This window comes from Leptonychotes weddellii, chromosome 3 (genome assembly GCF_054177405.1).
Source record: "Leptonychotes weddellii isolate Sample4059 chromosome 3, ASM5417740v2, whole genome shotgun sequence".
NCBI lineage: Eukaryota > Metazoa > Chordata > Mammalia > Carnivora > Phocidae > Leptonychotes > Leptonychotes weddellii.
In genome coordinates, this window is record NC_138371.1 from 71,583,918 (window position 1) to 71,605,058 (window position 21,141).

The window sequence follows — 21,141 nt, forward strand, 5'->3', positions numbered from 1 at the left end:
CACATTCCAAGGTGGGAACCTAACAGATAATGCCTGTGACCAAAAAAAGCAGAAAAGAGCAATAGAGACATTTTGTTAAATGTATACAGACAAATAAAAAAGATTCAGCTAAAAGAGTTAAACTGATTGTCTCAACGGAGGGAAAAAATAGAGGAATGGTGGGAACAGGGAGCACCAATTTAGGAATAAGCCTTGCAAAACTATTTGATTCTTAAATGATGTGCAGATATGATTTGATTAAAATAATAAATAAAATAGAATAAGCTGCAAAAACAGGGGCATCTGTTGCAAAAACAGGTGACTCAGTCAGTTAAACATCCGACTCTTGATTTCAGCTCAGGTCCTGATTTCAGGGTAGCGAGGTGGAGCCCCCACAGCGGCTCCATGCTCAGCACGGAGTCTGCAAGAGATTCTCTCTCCCTCTGCCCCTCCCGCTCATGCTCTCTCTCTCTCTCTCTAAAATAAATAAATAAATATTAAAAAAAATAAAAAGAATAAACTACAAAAACAAAAGCTCTGTTACCATGTCATCTTCTCCATCAAGTCTATTCTGGTCCAACAGACATGATACTTCTATACTTTGATATTTAGGAACGCATCGTCTGAAACTCTGCTCTTGACACCTATCTGCATCCTGCTTTGCTCTGTAGTTAGTTGTATAGGCTTATAGTCAAACTCTGATTGGTTCATAAATTCTTTGACTACTGTCTGATTTCAGAAGCGTCACAATATTGCAGTCTAATACAGAGTAAAGCATGAAGACTCCAGTAAAATGTTTAAACATGGTAATAATAAGGCGTTCCTGGGTGGCTCAGTCGGTTAAGCATCTGCCTTCAGTTCAGGTCATGATCTCAGGATCCTGGGATTGAGCCCCCCTTGGCCTCCGCGCTCGGGGGGTTGGGGGAATCTGCTTGTCCCTCTGCCTCTGCCCCTCTCCCTCCTCGCCCTGTCTCTGTCTCTTTCTCAAATGAATAAATAAAATCTTTTAAAATGGTAATAATAATTTAAAAATAATAATAGTCAATGTTTATGGTGCCCTTACTATGTACAATGCATGTGATAAGAGCCTACCGATAAATCAGGGGGTCATTTATTCTTCCACAGAGATGGCCATAGATAGGGCAGGAAAATTGAGTGGTTCTTTCATGCCTAAGGGGACATAGTTCCAGGTTAGCATCAGAATGCTTATGCTTTTTTTTTTACTTTATACGATTTTATATTACGTGTTTTTAAAAATGGGCCTGAATTATTTTTCAATTCAACACCATCTTTTTAAAAAATTTTTATTATTTTTTCATTTTTTAAAAGATTTTATTTATTTATTTGACAGACAGAGACTCAGAGAGAGAGGGAACACAAGCAGGGGGAGTGGGAGAGGGAGAAGCAGGCTTCCCGCCGAGCAGGGAACCTGATGTGGGGCTCGATCCCAGGACCCTTGGATCATGACCTGAGCCGAAGGCAGAAGACGCTTAACGACTGAGCCACCCAGGTGTCCCAATTCAACACCATCTTTTAAAACATAATGAAGAGTAAGTCAATTCTAGTTTACATCTGCCAACGGAATGATCTCATATTATATGCATATCTCTTAGTCATAAAACCTGTGGGAACATAGAAAATGAACAAGGTTTAATTAGTGAAGATGATAAAATGATGCTCAATTTTATTTACCACCATATGAATCATGGAAGGGGGAGAGGTACATATGTTTGAAATGTGACAACACTTCCTAACATTTAGCTAAAAAAGAACTATTACAATAGGTTTAATCTCAAATCCATGCCAAGATACGGGTGACCCACAGGGTTTTTGCCTTAGTACAGAGGTTTAGAGAGAGATTAAATCAGTGAAAATTGTCTTTAGATAGAAAATTGCTAGGTAATTTTTACAAACTCAGTGTCGTACACTCTGACTTACCTAATAGAGCATTATCTTCTCCTGGTAATTTACTGATTTCAATTTTATCTGTTATTGCTGTTTGGAAATTGAACCCTTTTGTGCTTGCATTCACACTTTGCCTCTAGAAGCCTCCTGACTAAATCGAAAATCAGAAACCCAGGTACACATGAAAGAGGCTCTGTATTCCTAGCAGTGCGGGCCTTACCTAAGGAGGGAGAAGATAATGAATATGGTCTCCGTATCCACCTGCCCCGGTTTAGTAATAGAAAAAGGATGGGGCCTATTCTCTCTAATTACACCCTGTGGCTATCTTAGCTAGGGTCACATCAAATATTTTCACCTGTCATTTCATCTTTTCACAATTTTAAACCTTGTTTTTGCCAACTTGAGGTTTCATGGATTTTATCCCTCTATTTATTTCACATCACGGTCTGGAACTTACCTGTAGCTCACCTGGTGAGCTGGGGAAAGGGGAGTATGTTTACCTCCATGAAAGGGGGACAAATGACCTGAAGAAAGCAGCTACAGAAGGGTCACAGCCCCTCAAAGACATATTGTTTTATCCTAAATTCTTTTGCACAAGTATGGTATTAAACAGGGTTGCAGGAGATGAGAGACTAAACCTAAATTGGAACCCCATATGCTAGAAGTTAAGTAAAATTCCTTTACATTTGAATAGTTCTAAGCAAGTAATTTGTTACCCTTTATACTTTAGTGGAATTGATGAACAGGTGGTTTTCAGAAGATCACTCAGTATATTTAGCTTCTGAAATTCGAGCGACTCAGGATCTCATTGGCTGCTGGCGCCACGTGATAACTCCGAGCGCAGGCACCACTCTGGCTCTTGCCTGGGGTTCTCAGGAGGGAAGAGTTGGGAGAGGCTTTGCTGCTGAGGAAGTTGATTTGATAGACTAAAGGTAAGGCCGGTTTATGGCTTTTTCTGTCATGTTCTTGCTGGAGATGTTCTGCAGCTTCCCTTGAAGTATTTTCCAAAGTTTGGGGTCATAACTGGGGAAATTAGTGACGGAAATGTGACTAGGAAAGTTTGTAACCCTTTTGCCCTCCTCAGGCCCTACTTACATCTGCCATGTGTTGTGTGATTAGACTCCAGTCCTATACTAACCAACCTACTGCCCGACTGAGTTGGCTCTCTCGTCTAAGAGACAAAATTTTAAGGAGTTTTTGCCTTTGACTTCTTTTTTTTCAAAATATATTAGTATGTAAAAGGATCTATGTTCTGCATTCCTATATTTATCCTGTTCTACTGGGCGTCATTTGCCTCCGAAGGAGTGGCAGTTTTGCTAGCTTAACAAAACCAGGCATGGCGGGGGTATTGGTTTACATGGCAAATATCTCTGGCTGAAGGGACAGCTGTTCAGGTCATCATCCACTTTTATCAAGAGAGTCCCACTCTCTGGCGTCAAACTAAGAAGGCCTTGGGAGATCCTTCCATTAGTTCCTGAATTAGAAGCTTAGACCAAAGACCCACAATCTCATATGTACTTCAGTCAATGCTTTGCACATTTCTTGTTTTTCAGGTTTGAAGAAGAGCTACAGAAGCAGAAGAGAAAAATCCATACAAGCCAATGGTGTTCGGGGAAAAAATAACCCCATTGCCTTGAGGTTTCTATTTTTTCTTGTAAAGCTATTGACAGATTTGTTTTTATGTGTTCTAATTTCAAGCATAGGATAGACTGCTACTGTGTATTAGAGCAGTAGAGCGACCTAAGGCAGCCCTCTTAGAATTTTGGTGCTGGCAAAAAAATTTCGAACTTCTGGAAGCTTAACTGACCTCCCTTTCACTAATACTTTTGCTTGAAAATGCTTTTCTGCAAGTATTTAGAAATTTAAATACCCTGTTTCTTTGAACCCAAATCCTCTCACTTTCTTACCTCTGCTTCCTTTTACAACTTTAACTAAATTGACCCTGTAGCTCGAAGGAGCAATACCTGACATGTCACTGAGGGAATCAAGAGAAGGTATTTGGAAGTCTGTGGTTTTTAGACCAGTATTTAAATAGCTCCTCTCATGTAGCCCGCAACAATCTATGGGTGTGTGGGGTGGATAAGTCTCAAATTCTGTTTTTACAATGTTATGATTTCAGTCCTAGGCACAGATTCTAATGTATTTTCATTTTTCTGGAATATGAAAAGTTTGTAGGTGCCGCTACTACTCTGGGAAAATGGCGGATGACGAAGAATATGAGGAGGTGGTGGAGGTAAGATGAGAAAGCTGATGCTGACAGCCAAGTATTTTATGTGGTGACAATCAAAGCCATGTAGGTGAATTAATCATTTGAAAAATACATCGTCTATTATAACCTCACAAAGAGTCATTATTAAAGCATGAGAAAGGAATATTTTATGTTCAGTTTCACTATAATTATGTGGGATTTAGAATTGAAAAGAAATATCACTGTTTCCCACTTTTGCTTCTCTTTAAACTCTCAGAAAAACGTGGTGTAGGGTAAAGGCAGGTTTTAATTTGTCTTCTAAAACTATCTTCTTCCCCACCTGCCAACCCTCCTGATCAAAAGGCCAGAGGAGATGAAGGGACAGTTCTGAAAACTGAACTCTTAGTTTCCATATAGCAATAGGGAAAAAAGGGCTACTCGCTCTTTGCTTCAACCAGCTGATTACCTAGAGGGTGATATGGATTCAATGTTCAGAATAATATACTGCGGAGATTTTATATGAGATTTTGTATATATGTAAATGGGCACAAGGTGCCTGTAAATATAAACTCTTCATGCTCACAAGTGACATTTGCAGCCACACTTTCTCACCAACTCCCATTCCGTTTACCTAAGGGAACAAGACTAGCTTTTGCTTTTAAATTTTGGGGGGGGGCGGGGAGAAAGACCAAAGTGAACATCTTGCAAAATTTCCTCTGGGTTATTTGTGGACATCTGGCATGTTTTACAAAGCTGTTAATTGTTTGTTTTATAAAATTTTGTTTTTTATCATGTCTAGGTTTTCCTTCACCAGCTCTTGCCTTCAGCTTCACGTTCTAGAATCTCAAGGCTTGGAAGGCTATAATCCGTATAAATACATTGCCTTTGAATCTGAAAGTGCTTAATAATTTACAATTAATGATGATCTAAACATAGGAAAATCTCCAGGTGCCTAAGATACTTGGAGGCAGTTTTGAAAACCAGTGTTTTTTCATCAGAATGAAATTAAGAGCTACCCAGAACCAAATTCCAAATGACGGTGCCAGAATTTGTCTTTGGAAGATTATTTTAGTGACCAGTCTATATTTAGATAAAGAAAAATTTGTTCCACAAGTAAAATTAATTTTATCACTGAAGGATTTAGGAAGAAAACACAGAATGAATCTCCTGCAGTATAACAATGAACCTCTCTGGCTTAAATGCCAAAGGCTACATTCTCAATGTTCAGTATTACTAGTGTGCATTTTACAAATGTCCCCATGAGTTAGAATAATCACTATTAAACAAGGACACAGTTGTAAATTAAATTGCTTTCCCTGCGGTAGTAATACCAGTAATAATTTTCAGCCTCCAAGTTAAAAATCCCTTGTTTTTTCTTAAAATAACTCCGTTCATTGGTCACTGGAAGTTGTCCTCGGCACTAGACCTGATTGATTTAACTAGATGTCATAAAAATGGAGGGGGGTATTTTTAGGCATCTCATCCTTGCCATTTTGTTTCTGTTACTGCTTCTGGGTCTGACCAGCAGTTGCTAAACTGATAGACTTCCTGCCAGGGGGTGTTCAACCAAGGTGTCTCCGATCTCAAAAAAGATGCCATGAAGAATGGAATGGTGGCAAATTTGAGAAAATGATCAGGGAAGAGTTCAAAGCCAGGAACTAACTAGGAACTGGCTCTAAAAAGATCTTCTAGGGGCCTTGGACAGCTAAATAAAATTGTACTATCACTCTTTCCTCAAACTTAAACTTGGATAGAAAGGAAAAGAAGTGAGGATGCACTATCTAATTAGTGGCACAGCTCTAAAAAAAAAAAAGTGGGATTTGGCATATAATTTAATGCCAACCATTTGGGTAATGTTGCTTTTTTTATAAGCTTATTTCTAAGATACGTTTACCAATGGTGAGAGCCCAGCAAAGGTAAAACTGGATGGCTACCAAAGAGCTGCTTTTCCTTGGGTGCTAAGAAAATCCAAAATAGTTGTGAATCATTCATTTTAGTTGAGTATTTCTTCTCAAGTTGCTGACATTTTATGTGGCCAGAGACCTGGTTCTCTGTGGATCATCATCGAACAGTATTCCCTAAAGAGTCCAAATGATATTTCCCATGTGATGAAGGCACAAGCCTATACAAGAGAAATTCTCTATCCTGTGGGAGCTGGGGGTTTCTCTCGCTATGCGGAAGGACATACAGATGGACATTAGATTTTAAACTAAAGAAGCCGTGCAGGAGCAAAGAAAGTGCCAGAGTGAGGGGCATTAGGCAATGTTAGATTATACTAATCTTCCTGCAGATGAAATAGAGCCAGTGGCCTATCGGCAATGGTTAAATAACTTGATAAGAGTTCACTGAACTGAGGGCGGAAGAAAGGAGGCCACCTGAGGGAAATTTTGTAGGCAGAGTTTTTCCCTTTGAGTGTATATTTTGGTGGCAGAGAAAAGAAAAATGAAGCATACAGTGATATACATTTTGTAGACCAAGAAAATGAGCCAATGTTTCATTTTTGTCCCTTTCCTTGTGTGCCTTGGCCTGAGTCCTTGCTTCTGTTCACCCAGCTTTGGCGGGTGAGGCTGGGGGCAGGATCCCACTCCCCTTACGCAGCTGAAACAAAATGTCAGCCAGCTCCCATCAGCATCTATTTATTGCTGGTGACATCAGAAGTAGAACACTGTCAATTGGCCATTTAAGTTTAATAGTAAAAGACTGGCTAATGATAACAATGCACTGTAAAACCTTCAGAAGGAAAGGAGAATGTTTTGTGGACCATTTGTTTTGTGTGTGGGGAGGGGGGGGAGTTTTAAGTTATTAGTTTTTAAAAATTAGTACTTTTTAATGGAAACAACTTGACCAAAAATCTGTCACAGAAAATTTTTGAGACCCATTAAAACAAAAGTTTAATGAGAAAAAAAAAAAAAAAGTAGAACAGAAGTAGGTTTGATTTCAGATCCAGCCTGCAAGCACCTCCGGGCCATCAGTTGCAAAATGCAGCCTAACTTTCCCACATCTTGTGCTTGGAAGGTCTTTGCATTTTTTTCCTTCTCCCCTTGGCGTTTGCAGATTTTCATCTTCGCATCCTTTCAGGACCATCGCGCTATATAGGGATGCACCCCTCACTCTGGAAGAGACTCTCCTTTCTTAGTAATCAGGGTGGTACAGGGGTAATTGAGATGTGTATATGCTTTTGGATCTAGTCTTTCTAGATTTGTTTTGATTTATTGTTAGTCACAAACGGTGGTTTATATCAAGTTCCTTTCTGCCCAACCCACATACTCAGCATATTGTTCTCCTATTTTCTCTGCAAATTATGCCCTGGGTATCAGAAGAAAAGGTTTTACTTGTCGTAAGTAAAATAACTTCCCCTGGCAGATAATCAGCCTCAGACACCTTTCTCCTCACCCTGCATCTCCTTGCCTAGTCTGAGGGCATTCACGTTAGCTTCCCTGAAGTTTCGCCAAGCTAAAATGGGTTCCTTCGTGTACTTCCTTCCCACACAGAATGCACGCCGCCTGGGCTAGGGAAATAACCCAGTGGTTCAGCTGAGGCAGAGGAGAGGTGACTTGTGCTTTGTTCTCATGATTCCTTTGTGCTCTATTTGTAGTATTACACAGAGGAGACAGTCTATGAAGAGGTGCCAGGAGAGGTAAGACCCAACCCATGTCTGCACGATCTGCATGCTGATGAAAGCAAGCAGAGCCTTCCCTTCCCACAGACTCCCAGGACTACAGAGCTGGCAAAGGGAGAGTCTGAGAGAGAATCTCTCACTTGCATGTGCCCAGCAGCTGATGGTCCAAGAATGAATGCTACCTGTTTGGCAGGTTATGTCACTATTTTTGCTATTCAGCTCATCCAAAGTGGCTGGGGATGGTTTCCCCCATTGTTCGTGTGGTATTATCGGTGTAGGTGGTACTAATAATAATATCAGTGGCTACAGGCACTCTCTGACTGTAGCGATCACATGGCCTTGGACAGGTGATTTGCGTGGGGACCCACAGTTTTATTGTTTTGAGTTGTAACTTGTGGGGCACCACCTCTGCCAACAGGGATGGCACCTCCAAGCCTTTGTCCGTGATGATGCAATGAAATGGTACTTAGATTGTAGCACAAAGCCTTTCCCATGAATATTCCAAGGTGGAATTTTTTTTAGGGTGAAATACCTCACTCATGCTTCATTTTCTGAGTAGAGCTGTTTCTCTTGAGCATGACAAACGATGATGGCTATCCCTGGAGCCCGCTCAAAGAGCTTGTGACTGCATGAACCCTAACAGTAGTAGATGCTGTAAATTGGTTAGTTTCTCACCATCAAGCGTACATCAGTAATAATGGGCAGAAAGCAACCTATTAGCAATGATCTAACAACACGAGGGGAAGTTGTCATAGATGTCCAATGTCCTTGTTGCTTTGGTTTCTCTTTTCATAACTGATGCTAGGACTCTTCCTTCAGTACAGCGGATATTAGCTGTGAAGGAAATCATGCTGTCGGATGGATTGAAGACATGGCTGCTTATCTTCTTTTCTTTCGTACAGCATTTTTAACCTTGGACTAGACCTAAATTTGGGGCCTTAGTTTCTTCTACTATACAGCCTTTTGTAAGAAACAGTAATTTCCCGCCTACTGCATGCATAGGATAATTACACCCTTATGTTGTCATCATTACCCTTATCCACCCAAGCATTTATTAGGGTCCATGGCACTCCAGTTCACATTCATTAACTAAGCCAAAAGAACGGTAATCACTTGCAAAACTGATGTGATTCGTTCTTTTAACAGTCATTATTCTTTGTGTAGGACTGCAGGGACCTGTGGGACAAGCAACCAATTTTTTCTTAGACTCATTTAAAAGTGAATATGAAGTCAAGAAGTCAAAACTTTATTTGATCATCTTAATCATTTGTTCTCTGATCCCAAGTTTGCTTTAACTCTACCCAAATGATTTAAGAAGATTTTAAATGTTTAAGAATATTGTAAATTTCTGATTTTTATCCATCCTGAAAGCGTTTGGTTCCTTTCTACAAATGGAATTTTAAGGCACTGTAGCAAATTAAGAAGGAGTAGTAACCTTTTGACTCCACGCCCTCCTGAACAATCAACATTCAGATTTATGTAACATGGACAGAGCGTATGATGCCTTGCTTTGGCCTGTTTTAGACATGCAGAAGTAACACTAGGGATTGAAGTCTGACTTGCGATCAGAATAATGCCTCTATGCCAAGTTCATGCGATCACAGTTTTTACTTCCATAACAATGTTGAACTGCATGTCCCATTTTCAGACAATAACCAAAATCTATGAAACTACGACAAGCACATCTGACTATGAGCAATCAGAGCCTTCCAAACCCACGCTGGTACAGCCAGGCCCAGCAAAGCCAGTGGAGAGGAAGAAGGTTATCCGGAAGAAACTGGATTCTTCGAAGTTCATGACCCCCTACATTGTACACAGTCAGAAAATGCAGGAACTCTTTAGCCCAGTAAGTTTCAAACAACTTCTGCTAATCTGGTTTTATTATTGAGAAAGTTCTGACTCTGTTTTGGGTGCTGGCTGGATTTTGTTTCTCAATCTTGGGTGAGACAAAGACTTACCTGCAGAAATAGAAGCTCTTGTGATGCTTGATTTTTCCTCTCATGTAATTCATTGTCACCGCTACGGTATCAGAGAAGGCATCCTTACTGAACTTATTCCCACAAAATAAGCAGGAGGCCAATTACAAAGCATTTATTGGTATTTAATCACAATTTGTTAGCCAATCTAGAATCATGAAGTCATAAATATAGATTCAGTTGAAATCCATTCACGGAAGTTAAATAACATCTATTTAAACTGAGCAGAATGCCCCTTAAGTAGACTAGTTAACAATATGTAAAAAGATTTTTAAGAGTTGTATGGTAAAGAAGTGTAGTTTAGAAAACCAGGATCAGACTAAGAGCTCATCTGAAATGAGGATCAGAATGTTCAGCTGTACCCTAGAGCAGTGTTGGGTTGGTTTTTTTTTTTAAAGATTTACTTGAGAGCGAGAGAGAGGGAGAGAGAGCGAAAGAAAGCATGAGCAGGGGGTGGGTAGAGGGAGAAGCAGGCTCTCTGCTGAGCAGGGAGCCTGCCAGGGGCCCGATCCCAGGACCCTGGGATCATGACCTGAGCCGAAGGCAGCCGCTTAACCAACTGAGCCACCCAGGCGCCCCAGCACTGTGGTTTTTAACTGTGGCTGCACATCAGAATCCTCTGGGAGCTTTAAAGCTACTGATACCCAGCCTGTTCTGGTTTAATCAGTCTGAGGTTGAGACCTGTGCATAAAGATTTTTAAAAGCTGCCCGGCTTTTAAAATGTGCAGCTCAGGTTGAGAATCACTGCTGTTGAAGGTCCCTGGTCCTTAACTTTCCATGTACAGTTACACTGTATAGCAAGTTATACTGTCAGCAGAATGAGATCCATTGGAATGGATCTCATTTGTTGATTGTCCATGTGGGCTGAGGTCTCACTAGGTGGCCTGATTGCACATCCTCTGGCAGCTTGAAAAAAAATGAAAAGCAGCTCAGGGGAACATTGGATTATATAGGACTAAGGGCTTAAGTCAAAAGCATCCCGTTGTGATTGGTCAATAAATGGCCATGTTTGGTTTAGTGTTAACTCCTGGGGACAATTTGGCAAATTTCTAGTTCAGATTCTTGAATGATCTAAAACCTAGTTTTCTAAGGCTTCGATCTCTAAAAACAAGATTATTTTGCCTCCTTTATCATTACAGTATTCAGCAAAAAGAGAAAATTTTTTTTGTCCATTTATTGCCATAAAATCTCATAAATTCTGACAATAATATCCTAGAATTTCTGATAGCCTGAAGAAAATGTTGGCAAAGGTTTATAGTATTTTTAAAGTGGTTAGTGATAAAATCGAGTATAATTTAGATTGTTGACTACATTCAGGAGTACCATTGAAGCATTAATAATGATAAATTATGCACATTGTTATTAAAGCAAGAACTCATTGTATATTTAGCAGAAATAATAAAATTGCATTCCTTTTCAAAATACTCCATAATTCAGACTTTCCATTAATTCAGCTGGTGTCTCAGCTATCCAAACCATCGAGCTTTAGCTGCAACTTCTGAATTGAAAATTTTTGCATTGTATTAGCAATCAAATCTTTTCAGACAATTTCTATATTTTCTAAAATTATTGAGGTTCAGGCTTTTCATGTGTGCATTCAGACAATAAAAACATTGAGAGAATCATTTTAGGGCATTTTCAAGACGATAGTCTGTAATAAAATTTCTACTGTCTCAAGTATCCCACCATGTTTAGGAAGAACAATTAACAAATCTATTTTAGTTTTTGCTGAGAACCGGTTAAGGGACAAAAAGAAAGCTGTTAAAACTGATACTGTTAGAACTTGCAAGGTTTTTTTTTTTTTTTTTTTTTTTTTAATCAGAAGGGGATGAATGCATTGCCTGAAATTCCTGCTGCTGTCTTGTCAGGTTTTAGGCTAACATCTGATATTCTTTTCAGAATAAATACAAGGAGAACTATGAGAAAGCAAAAGGACAGCCATCCTCAATCACAACTGATACCCCAGAACTTCGCAGGATCAAGAAAGTACAAGATCAACTCAGTGAGGTGGGCTGCATTGCTAAAATAAAGGAGAGAGACATGTCAAAAACATGCCCATCACTGGGAGTCGAGGGCTTTAATGGGTATACAGAAAATGAAGAGTCAAATTACTGTGAGCCAGTCCCGAAATCTAGAGGAAGCACTGACTGTAGATTATGTGGCTCTAATGTGAACCCCAAGAGATTTCTAAAAGCTTGGCTTAGCAAGTTAGCTAGGAGATGATAGGAGATGGGAAGTTGGAATTCACTGTGGTCCTCCACGGAGGAGTGCAGGGAGGCTGAAATTCAGCCAGAAAAGCAGATACGCAGTGAACGTAGGGGCTCTTCAGATCTTTGGAGATCACGGTTTTCTACCTAAAATGTATAAACTTTGCTTTGTGGTGCAGACATTGAGTCATTGGGTTAATGCTCTTTGGTTATAGATCTCCTTTAATATACTCACATGGGCATGCCTATCACAAACTCTGCATTATTTCTGCAGGTTAAGTATCGAATGGATGGCGATGTTGCTAAAACTATCTGTCATGTAGACGAAAAAGCAAAGGACATTGAACATGCGAAGAAAGTGTCGCAGCAAGTCAGTAAGGTGAGGTCATGATGTGGATGGCTGGGATGCTAAAGCGCATGTAGGTGACCTCTACCTGGCCTTAGGGGAGAAGGCTGGATGGGCCTGATCCTGCTCGCCAGTCTCCCTTGAATCCAGGGGCACTGTGAGCTCACAATGGGGGGGGAGAGGGAGAAGCAGGCTGCACACGTGTCTGCGAGGCCATGCAGATGACTGAAGTGGGCCGTAGGGCTGGTGGTGGCCTGGAAGGTCTCTGCCCTGCAGCTCAGCTCCAGGCAGTTGCTGCCCAGAAGTCAGGCCCAGTGTTGCCAGAGTCTCTTACTTATCTTCAAACAAGTCAGGGAGCTTAATTTTTACGAGAAATCCTCAAATTTCAAATGTAAGCTACTAATTAAAAACCTTTTTAAAAAATACCACATAAGTCAAAAGGAACATGTCCACTATCCCGATTCAGCCAATGGCCAAGAAGGTTGCAGCCTTTGAAAGGAATCTATAGGAGAATCCTAATCACAATTTAGTTTAAAAAATCAGATGTTTCACAAATAATACATTATATGTTTTTAAAAAAAAGCTAGGAGGAGAAAATGAAGGGGGGGAATTGGAGGGGGAGACGAACCATGAGAGACTATGGACTCTGAGAAACAAACTGAGGGATTTAGAGGGGAGGGGGGTGGGGGGATGGGTTAGCCTGGTGATGGGTATTAAAGAGGGCACGTTCTGCATGGAGCACTGGGTGTCATACGCAAACAATGAATCATGGAACACTACATCAAAAACTAATGATGTATGGTGATTAACATAACATAATAAAATAAAAAAATAGAAAAAATCAGACATTTCAAGTAAAAGCTTACCAGTGCAGGAAAAGTATTATGGGATGTGGACATAGTCAGCGTTTTCCCAATCGATGCTAGTAATGCATGGGCACAAGGGCAGCCTCGGTGTGAGGACACTTTGAATGTGAAAGACTTCACAGCACTCTGTTCTCTACAGCCTCATGCCCTTGGGGGAGACATCAACCACAGGTCCTCCGCTCTTTCTGTCTAGGTTTTATACAAGCAGAACTGGGAAGACACCAAGGAAAAGTACCTGCTTCCCCCTGATGCCCCTGAACTTGTCCAGGCAGTTAAGAACACAGCCATGTTCAGTAAGGTAAGGGCTTCTGCTCTGTCGCTACTTCTGTCCTTCCCCCATGTAATTCAGAGCAATAATCAGTCCTCTTGATAATCTGGAATGCAGTTTCCCAATCTCTTTGTGAGTATCCTTGAGCCACGTGGGGTGCAGGGGTGGGGGTGGGCGGGGAGGAACTGAGAGGAAAGCTCTTGAGTAGTGGAAGAGAGGGTCTTGGTGGGAAGCCGAGCAATGTGGGGGGAAGAAAAAGTGGGGAGAAGGAAGATGCACCCGGGAACTGGCTCTCAGAGCCCCTGGGCTACACTGTGGGTATTTCTGGCTATCACTCTTATTAAATGTTTGTTTCGTGACAGAGACTAAGCAGAATGCCTCCGGGCTCCTTACACTCGCATTAGTCCTTGTTGTAGGAAGTAGGTAAAGTCCCAGAGAGGAGATGAAACAAAATCAGACGCATCTACCCTTCTGAAAATAAGATTTGTCAGAAGAAGCAGGACAAGCTATTAATAAATATGACTTGGACTGAGTGGAAAGGGGGAGGTTCTCTGCAGATTCCATTTCTCTTTACTCTTACCTTGCCCTCGGTTCTTGCTACTGATGGATGAATTCAAAATTGTGTATTTCGTGTAAGTGGGAGCTCACTTTCTCATAACTTTTCACCCTTTTCTGATTTAGAAACTGTACACTGAGGACTGGGAAGCTGACAAAAGCTTGTTTTACCCGTACAACGATAGCCCAGAGCTGAGAAGGGTGGCCCAAGCCCAGAAAGCCCTCAGTGATGTAAGTCAAGTGCAGTCAACATCATTTGGGAGTGCGGTATCGGGACACCTCAAGTTAGGTCTTCTGGCCAGACGTTCATTGCAATTCTTCTTTCAAAAAGACTGAATGTCATTATAGCAGATGAATACATCTAGAATCATTACGATGTCTACTTAGATTTTATAATTTATATTAGATATAATTAATCCCAATCTTGGGTTTTTTTTTTTTTAATTAGGTGAAGAACCTGAGTCTGAGACCACATAGGTCATTAGTGGCAAAGCCCAGATTAGAAACCTGGTCTTGTGATCCCAAGACCAGAGTTCTTTCCACTGTAGCATGGGCCCTCTGTCCCCTTGTCTGGAGTTGAAGTTTTTTTCTGTGACAGTAGAGTGACATTTTAAAAAAAATCTTTTTGGGATCATAGACACGTTCCCAAATATATTAAGTGAAAAATGTCATTGAAGGCTTTTGATTTGCTATCCTAATTCTGAAGTCTGAATTGTGGTGTGTCCCCCCTTTTCTCCATGGACTGACACGCTTGTCCAAACATGTTTGTGTAGTTATCTCACAAAAAGCTCTTGCCGTCGGGTGTACATAGAGGATATTTCAGAGTTGGTAAAATATCCGCAGTCCCCACTGGCCAGAATTTTAGTGTCTTCCACCTTGAAAGCAGTTTATTAGAGGGACTTAGCAGACCTAATAGAGTCCTTAGGTGGAAAGCACCAGCAGTAGCAGAGAGCTCCCTTTCATTCTAGCACTTCCCCTTGTTTTGAGGAGCTTTATTTCTTGACCCCTGGATTTGCTAGAGGCTGTATTGACAATCCAAAGACTACTGCTCTCGTCTTCAGGAGAGCCCTGTTGTATAAAATAACAAGTTGTTTTTCATTCAGTTGTCAACGAGACCCCTCGAACCTCTCACATTCACTATGGACTTAACAAGTCAGTTGGCATCTTGAAAATTACTGGGATTTACTTCTAATGGATCTTAGGATCCTATCTTGTTCTGTACTGGAATTATGCATACTCCTTTGATGGTGTCTCCAACTTTTGAGGTCTTAATCTTTTATTGCCTCTCACTTGATATCATTTGCAAATTTAGGGGACATATTTCTATCCCAGTTTTCATATAATTGATTAAAATATAGCATAAGTGCTGTGAATTGTGTAAGACTGATGAATCACAGACCTGTACCCTTGGAACAAATAATACGTTATATGTTAGTTAAAAAACAAAGAATTTTGCCCAGGACCAATGGTGCATTCATAGGCTTCAGTTTGATGAGGTAAATACTTAATAAATTCTTTTTTCATAATAAAAAATGATATAATAAAATATAGCATAGGTATACTTCTGTCTTTCCATAGAGTAAGTTAGGAACTAAAAAAGCCATTACAAAAATTTAAAGCCATCTAGTACACGGTACCAGTTTTAATGTGTAGGGACCTCTTGCTTCTAAGTTAGTCTTTTGGTTCTGTATGTCATGAATAGATAATATTGTGTAACCTTTATCAAGCAATCAGTAGTTACTTATTTAAAGTCCATTATGCATGCATAACTGGTGGGCTAGAAAAGTATGACAAGTTTTCATCCTTTCTCTCAAGACTTTATAATCAGGCTGGTAAGATGAAATTTTTATATATTAAACAATAAAAATTTTTTTCAAAAATTTTAGGAAGGAAATTCTATAGTTTAATCCTTGCTGAAAGACAGGACACATACAAGTAATTAGAGAAAGCCATGTGGAAGTGGAAATCCCAAGGGAAGGAGGACAATGAACAGGAAAGTCATTTCAAGTAGAGTACCCTTGAACAAAGGGACAGAGGTGAAATGAGTCTGGAGGGGACAAAAGAAAGTGAATGCTGTGGGTGCCCAGTTAAGAGGGCACTTTTAAGAAACTGGTAGCAGGACCTTGAAAAGCAGACAAAATAGCTCTGACGCAATATGGTAGTCCATAAGAGAGAACATACGATTTTTGGAGGGGAAAACAATATGGTAAAAGTAGGATATGGAAAAATTCTGAAGGACAATATAGTAGATTGGGACTAGGAAAAACTGTGATCATTCGAAGAAGACTGTTTTAGTAATACAGAGGGACCAAAGGGATGACAGGGACAAAGGAGAGGAAGAAAGGAATCTGAAGGTAGTAAGTATTTTAAAAGTGTTAAGGACATTGGATATTGGAGAGGGAGTGAAAGGAGCCACAGAGCAGTTTATGACGAAGTCCGCTAGTCTGGGTGTATAAGGTTACAACTGATAACGACGCACTAGTGAACAGAGAAATGGAGTTGAGATGATGGAACATTCTGACCAAGGTATTTTATGGATAAATTAGAAACTTCGTCCTATCGCATAGGTGTGAGAACAGGATGAGAGATGAGTGTTTGAGAGTCCTCAGAATCAAAGGGACAGCTGAAGACCTGAAACTGTATGAGGGAGGCAGAACAGTGTATGGCCAAGGGCAGGGTTTTGGACGACACCCATTCTTAGGACACGTGGAAAGGAGCCAGCAAAAGAATGAGGGAACAAACAGTCAGAGAAGTTGAAGGAGAACCAGGAAATGCCGTGTCATGTAAGCCTAGGAAGAGGTTGCCAAGAAGACACTTAATCTCCACATGTTTCCCTTTATCCATAAAATGGAGAGATGGAGGGATACCTCCATGCCACTCTAGTGCTATGGACTTTGAACAGTGAAAGTTTACCCCATTTTTTGAGATAGCTCAGTAGAATACATAATGGAGAATATATAATAATGAAGGAAAATCTTCCTATCCTTCCTCAGAAAAACTTGACCGTTAAGATAGGGCTTTTAATTTTATTGCAGGTTATGCACCAAGTATCAGATTACCAACATGCCTAATAATACTGTTGTCCGTACCATGAACTTCTGCAATTATTGGGCACAGAGCCCCAAGCAAGCTGTTGTTCACAGAACATACCGCTGGGTAGGCATGTAGGTTTCAAACTAAGCGCTTGGGTTTGGAAGCTTTCTCTCCCTCTCCTGCACCTTGTTCCTTTTTCTCTGAAACCTACTTACCATGTTTTTCCTGCTATCTGAGCAAAGACAAAATACTTTGCAAATACCAAGAGAGTCTTTAAGTTGATCCAGTGTGCAGAATTCTAACTAGACAGAATTCTAAACAAGGTTCCTGAGAAATTAGGACTTCTAGATCTGATTTCTCTGAAGGTATTTGACAGGATGTCATACTTAGTAAGCATTTCTCCTTCTCTTTAGATAGGATGTTGCTTATTCTCTGAGGACTTAGCCAGCCATGGAAAATACCAATCGCCCTATGCCTAAAATAAAGTCTTCACTACGTAAAAATTGAGCAGTGGCATTCATATAAATGCATTTTAAAATTGGTCTTTTGCATCCCCCATTGATTTAATGTTCATAAAAGCTTTTGTTATAGGCAGTAGGTAGATATTATTGGGTTAAGACATAGTTAGACTTGGTTAGCGCATGAAGATGATGACTGGGACCCTGGAACTATCCAGACTCTTTACAATGTAAATAAGAATACCTCCACGTGGAAGGATAATATAATTTGTATATGTCTCACAAGTGAGTAGTAGAAGAGTTGGGATGATAAAACTCCTCTGGAGATTTCCCCCAATGGCCCCAGTGTATAAAACACACATTCAGAAATCAAGTCATTGAACCTTTGCTCTGGTCAGGTTCTGTGCACGCCACAAGGGCTCCCAGATGAGAGGTTATGTTTTCTGTCCTCCCAGAGCTCCACAGTCCAAGGAGGGACAGATAAGTAAACAATGAATCATAGTGTCCAAGAATTCCTTTAAAGGAGATAAGGGCCAGGGTGAGTGAGATCCCAGGAGAAAGTTCCTCAGGTCAGCGAGAGCTCAGGAGGGGAAACTGTTGCTTGTCCTGAGCCGTGAGGAATGAGGAGCAGTTTGCAAGCAGATGGGGAGAGCTTGGAGCTGGGGCATGCCAGGGAAAAGGGAACAGCAAGTACAAGGTCCAGAAGCTTAAGAGGATTTCTTGTGTCTGGGGATCTACAAATAGTTCTGCATTTTTGGAGGCAGGGGTCAAGGCTGGTGGTAGAAAAGTCCCTAGTAGTCAGTGAAGGAAAAAAAGGAGGGTGAGAGCGAAGGGGTTGCATGATTAATGGACATGATACTTTCAGACAAGAGAGGCCTTTAATAGGCAAAGGAAAGGAGTTAATGAAGAGGGAGCGGTTGAAGCTGTCAAGAAAGAGAAGAGGTGACGGATGGAGCTGGGTGCAGAGGGCTGCTGGAGGAAACAGCAGTGTGAGTGCAGGGGTCCTGCCCTGCAAGGGCTGCTTCTCTGAGCCATGTAGCAGGTGGGAGGGGCAGGGATGAGTACAGGGAAAGAGAAGTATGTGTATATAGTCTTTCTTTATGAAAGAGGGAGCTGAGAGTTGACTGGGGGCCTAAGGACAGTCTTGGGGTTTTATGCTAGCCACTGTGAATAGAGACTGACCAGAGATGCATAATGGGATGTTCAAGCTTCCTTGGAGGCAAAGTGGCAATTCTTACCATAAATTCCGAGTAGTGGGCACAGAGCCCCACGCAAGCTCTTGTTCACAGAACGTATCACTGGATAGGCACCCAGACTTCAAGCTAAGGGTTTAGGTTCAAGAGACTCCCTTTCCCACCTCTGTACCCTTTTCCAGTGGCCCTTTTAATTGTGCTTATTGCATTGTCCTTATCCAGTCAGTAGAACTGTGTGATTTTTTTCAGCAGCACTCAGCATCCTGGATAAAAGCAAAGGAAGTGTGCTGTTGAGTTGATTCAGAGCTAGGGGTTTGGTAGCTGGTGTGATATAAAGACAAGAGGTTGTAGGACGCCTGGGTGGCTCAGTCGGTTAAGCGTCTGCCTTCAGCTCAGGTCATGATCCCAGGGTCCTGGGATTGAGTCCCACATTGGGCTCCCTGCTCAGCAGGGAGTCTGCTTCTCCCTCTCCCTCTGCCTGCCGCTCTCCCTGCTTGTGTTCTCTCTCTGTCAAATAAATAAAATCTTAAAAAAAAATAAAGACAAGAGGCTGGGAGTTGAGGATGCCAGTTAACAGAGTAATTTCAATTATAAATCATGGCATAAAGACAAATGGAAGGAAACAGACCTAGGGTTAATAATCTTGGAGAAGAGGGAAGACTTAATGAGATAGAAATCCCTAGTAATACTGAGACCAAGGGTGTGTCATATCTGCAAGGATACATTACTGTTATGTGATACACTAACGTTCAAAACTTCAGATACAGATGAAAACATAGTCTTTAAAAAAAAAAAATCCAACAAACAGAATCTGGGATGTAGAATAATTTTCTATGGTTCATGAGCATCCCCATCTTTTATTTTGTCAGATTGCCTACAAAAAAGGTCATGTTGAACAGCAATCTCAATTCACAACGCTGCCGGATCCTCCAGATATAGAATTTGCTAAGAAAGTGACCAATCAAGTGAGCAAGGTAAGTAAATAGGGCTGGAACACTGTCTCCCTTGAAACCTCTGGCTTAATCATCTCAAACACCAGAGAAAGTAAGTAAGGGAAACCCGAAGACCCAACACCAACACTGAGAGTATTTTTGCAATATGACCCTAAAAAGTCTACAGCAAAAACAATACATCCGTTAACACTGTGGGGCCATGTTAATAAATGTTCGTGATCGGTAAATGTGAAAGCTGCATTTTAAAAAACAGAACCTGTGTCCTGATGTCATTTGACATCGTGACTTCAGAAAGTGCTACTAACCAGAACTGAGTCACCACACATTTTCTTGGAGGATCTGATTGTCTTAATTCAGTGTGAAGAACCTCGTACGGTTTTATGCTCTCTGTCAGACATGGAGAAAATAAGAATGCATGAGTGATCTCTCAGACATGGCTCAGTTTGACAGCCGTGGGCAGTGCACCTCATAACTTTTAAGCTTTGTCTATATTTAGACTGGTAAGCTAGCTCTGTGGAATGCAGACCTCACAGAGAATGCCGAGAGACAGATGTTCAACTGATGACCAGATCCATGCTAAAGTCCTATTTTAAATTGGTTCAAATCAGGCCACTTTCTCCTGGGATACTGCTGCTTTTAAATACTCTTCTTTGCCCTCTGTGGAGTTCAGTCCCAATTTGGTCTTCTGCTTCAATTTTGGGGGAACCTCAAGGTTTCTATCTTGTTTAGGTATTTTGGGGGAAAGGCTGTCTCCAGGAAAGGAGAAGGAGAAAAATTATTGATGATGAAGTCTATTCAGTGATGTTTTTAGTGTCTGATATTGCAGACTTCTAACTATAACCAAGGGCTATTTGGATAATAGATCTGATAAGTACAGTAAATTTTCACTAATAGGAATGCCATGAACCTGAAATTTGCCCAGGGCAAAGCAGAAATGAACTTTAGAACTGTCCATAAAGAGATGGCCTGCTGAAAATATTGATACTTAAATAAAATTAGGGAACAAGGATAATTGATCTTTTTTGAAGAAAAAGAACAACCTGATTTCAAACGGTCATTTAGAAAGAAAAAAATCTATTTTTAATTTTTATTTGAAGCATATTTAAAAAGATATCTTACTAATGCAACACACTTTTACCTTATTTGAGTGTGCAGTGTGGGCACTTGAACATGATAAAAAAATAAATCCCTTTCCAACTGCTCTATAATCAGTCTCCACTAATTTAGACGTACCAGTTAGTCTAGAATTGCACTCTTCGATGTAGTGGCCATCATCCATGTGTGACCATTGAGCGTTTGAAATGCGATTGTATAAACTGAGGGTCCTATATGCATGAAATGGACACTGGGTCTTGAACACTTAGGACAAAAAGAAATGTGAAATAGCTCATTGTTTTCATATTGATTACATGTTGAAGTCATATTTTTGGACCTATTGGGTTAAGTAAAATATATTATTAAGATTAATTTCACACCTGTTTCTTCTTGCATTTTAAAAATTGGCTACTAGAAAATTTAAAATTACAGTGGTGGCTTGCATTATATGCCTGTTGGACTGCACCACCACACCCAGATATGGTGGCATCATTGGACAT

The 21,141-nt window shown here is 40.7% G+C and overlaps 1 protein-coding gene across 1 annotated transcript in view; it reads left to right on the forward strand.

Annotated features, from left to right (window-relative positions):
* The first annotated feature begins 2,701 nt into the window (after positions 1-2,701).
* Positions 2,702-21,141, forward strand: part of NEB (nebulin) — a 198,037-nt gene continuing 179,597 nt past the window's right edge. Inside the window, exons 1-10 of the mRNA XM_081815483.1 lie at positions 2,702-2,816; positions 3,438-3,522; positions 4,053-4,117; positions 7,668-7,709; positions 9,340-9,537; positions 11,567-11,674; positions 12,149-12,253; positions 13,280-13,384; positions 14,036-14,140; positions 19,463-19,567. Coding sequence (XP_081671609.1) covers positions 4,082-4,117; positions 7,668-7,709; positions 9,340-9,537; positions 11,567-11,674; positions 12,149-12,253; positions 13,280-13,384; positions 14,036-14,140; positions 19,463-19,567 — 804 coding nt within the window. The 5' untranslated portion in view covers positions 2,702-2,816; positions 3,438-3,522; positions 4,053-4,081. The remainder of the gene's footprint in view (positions 2,817-3,437; positions 3,523-4,052; positions 4,118-7,667; positions 7,710-9,339; positions 9,538-11,566; positions 11,675-12,148; positions 12,254-13,279; positions 13,385-14,035; positions 14,141-19,462; positions 19,568-21,141) is intronic.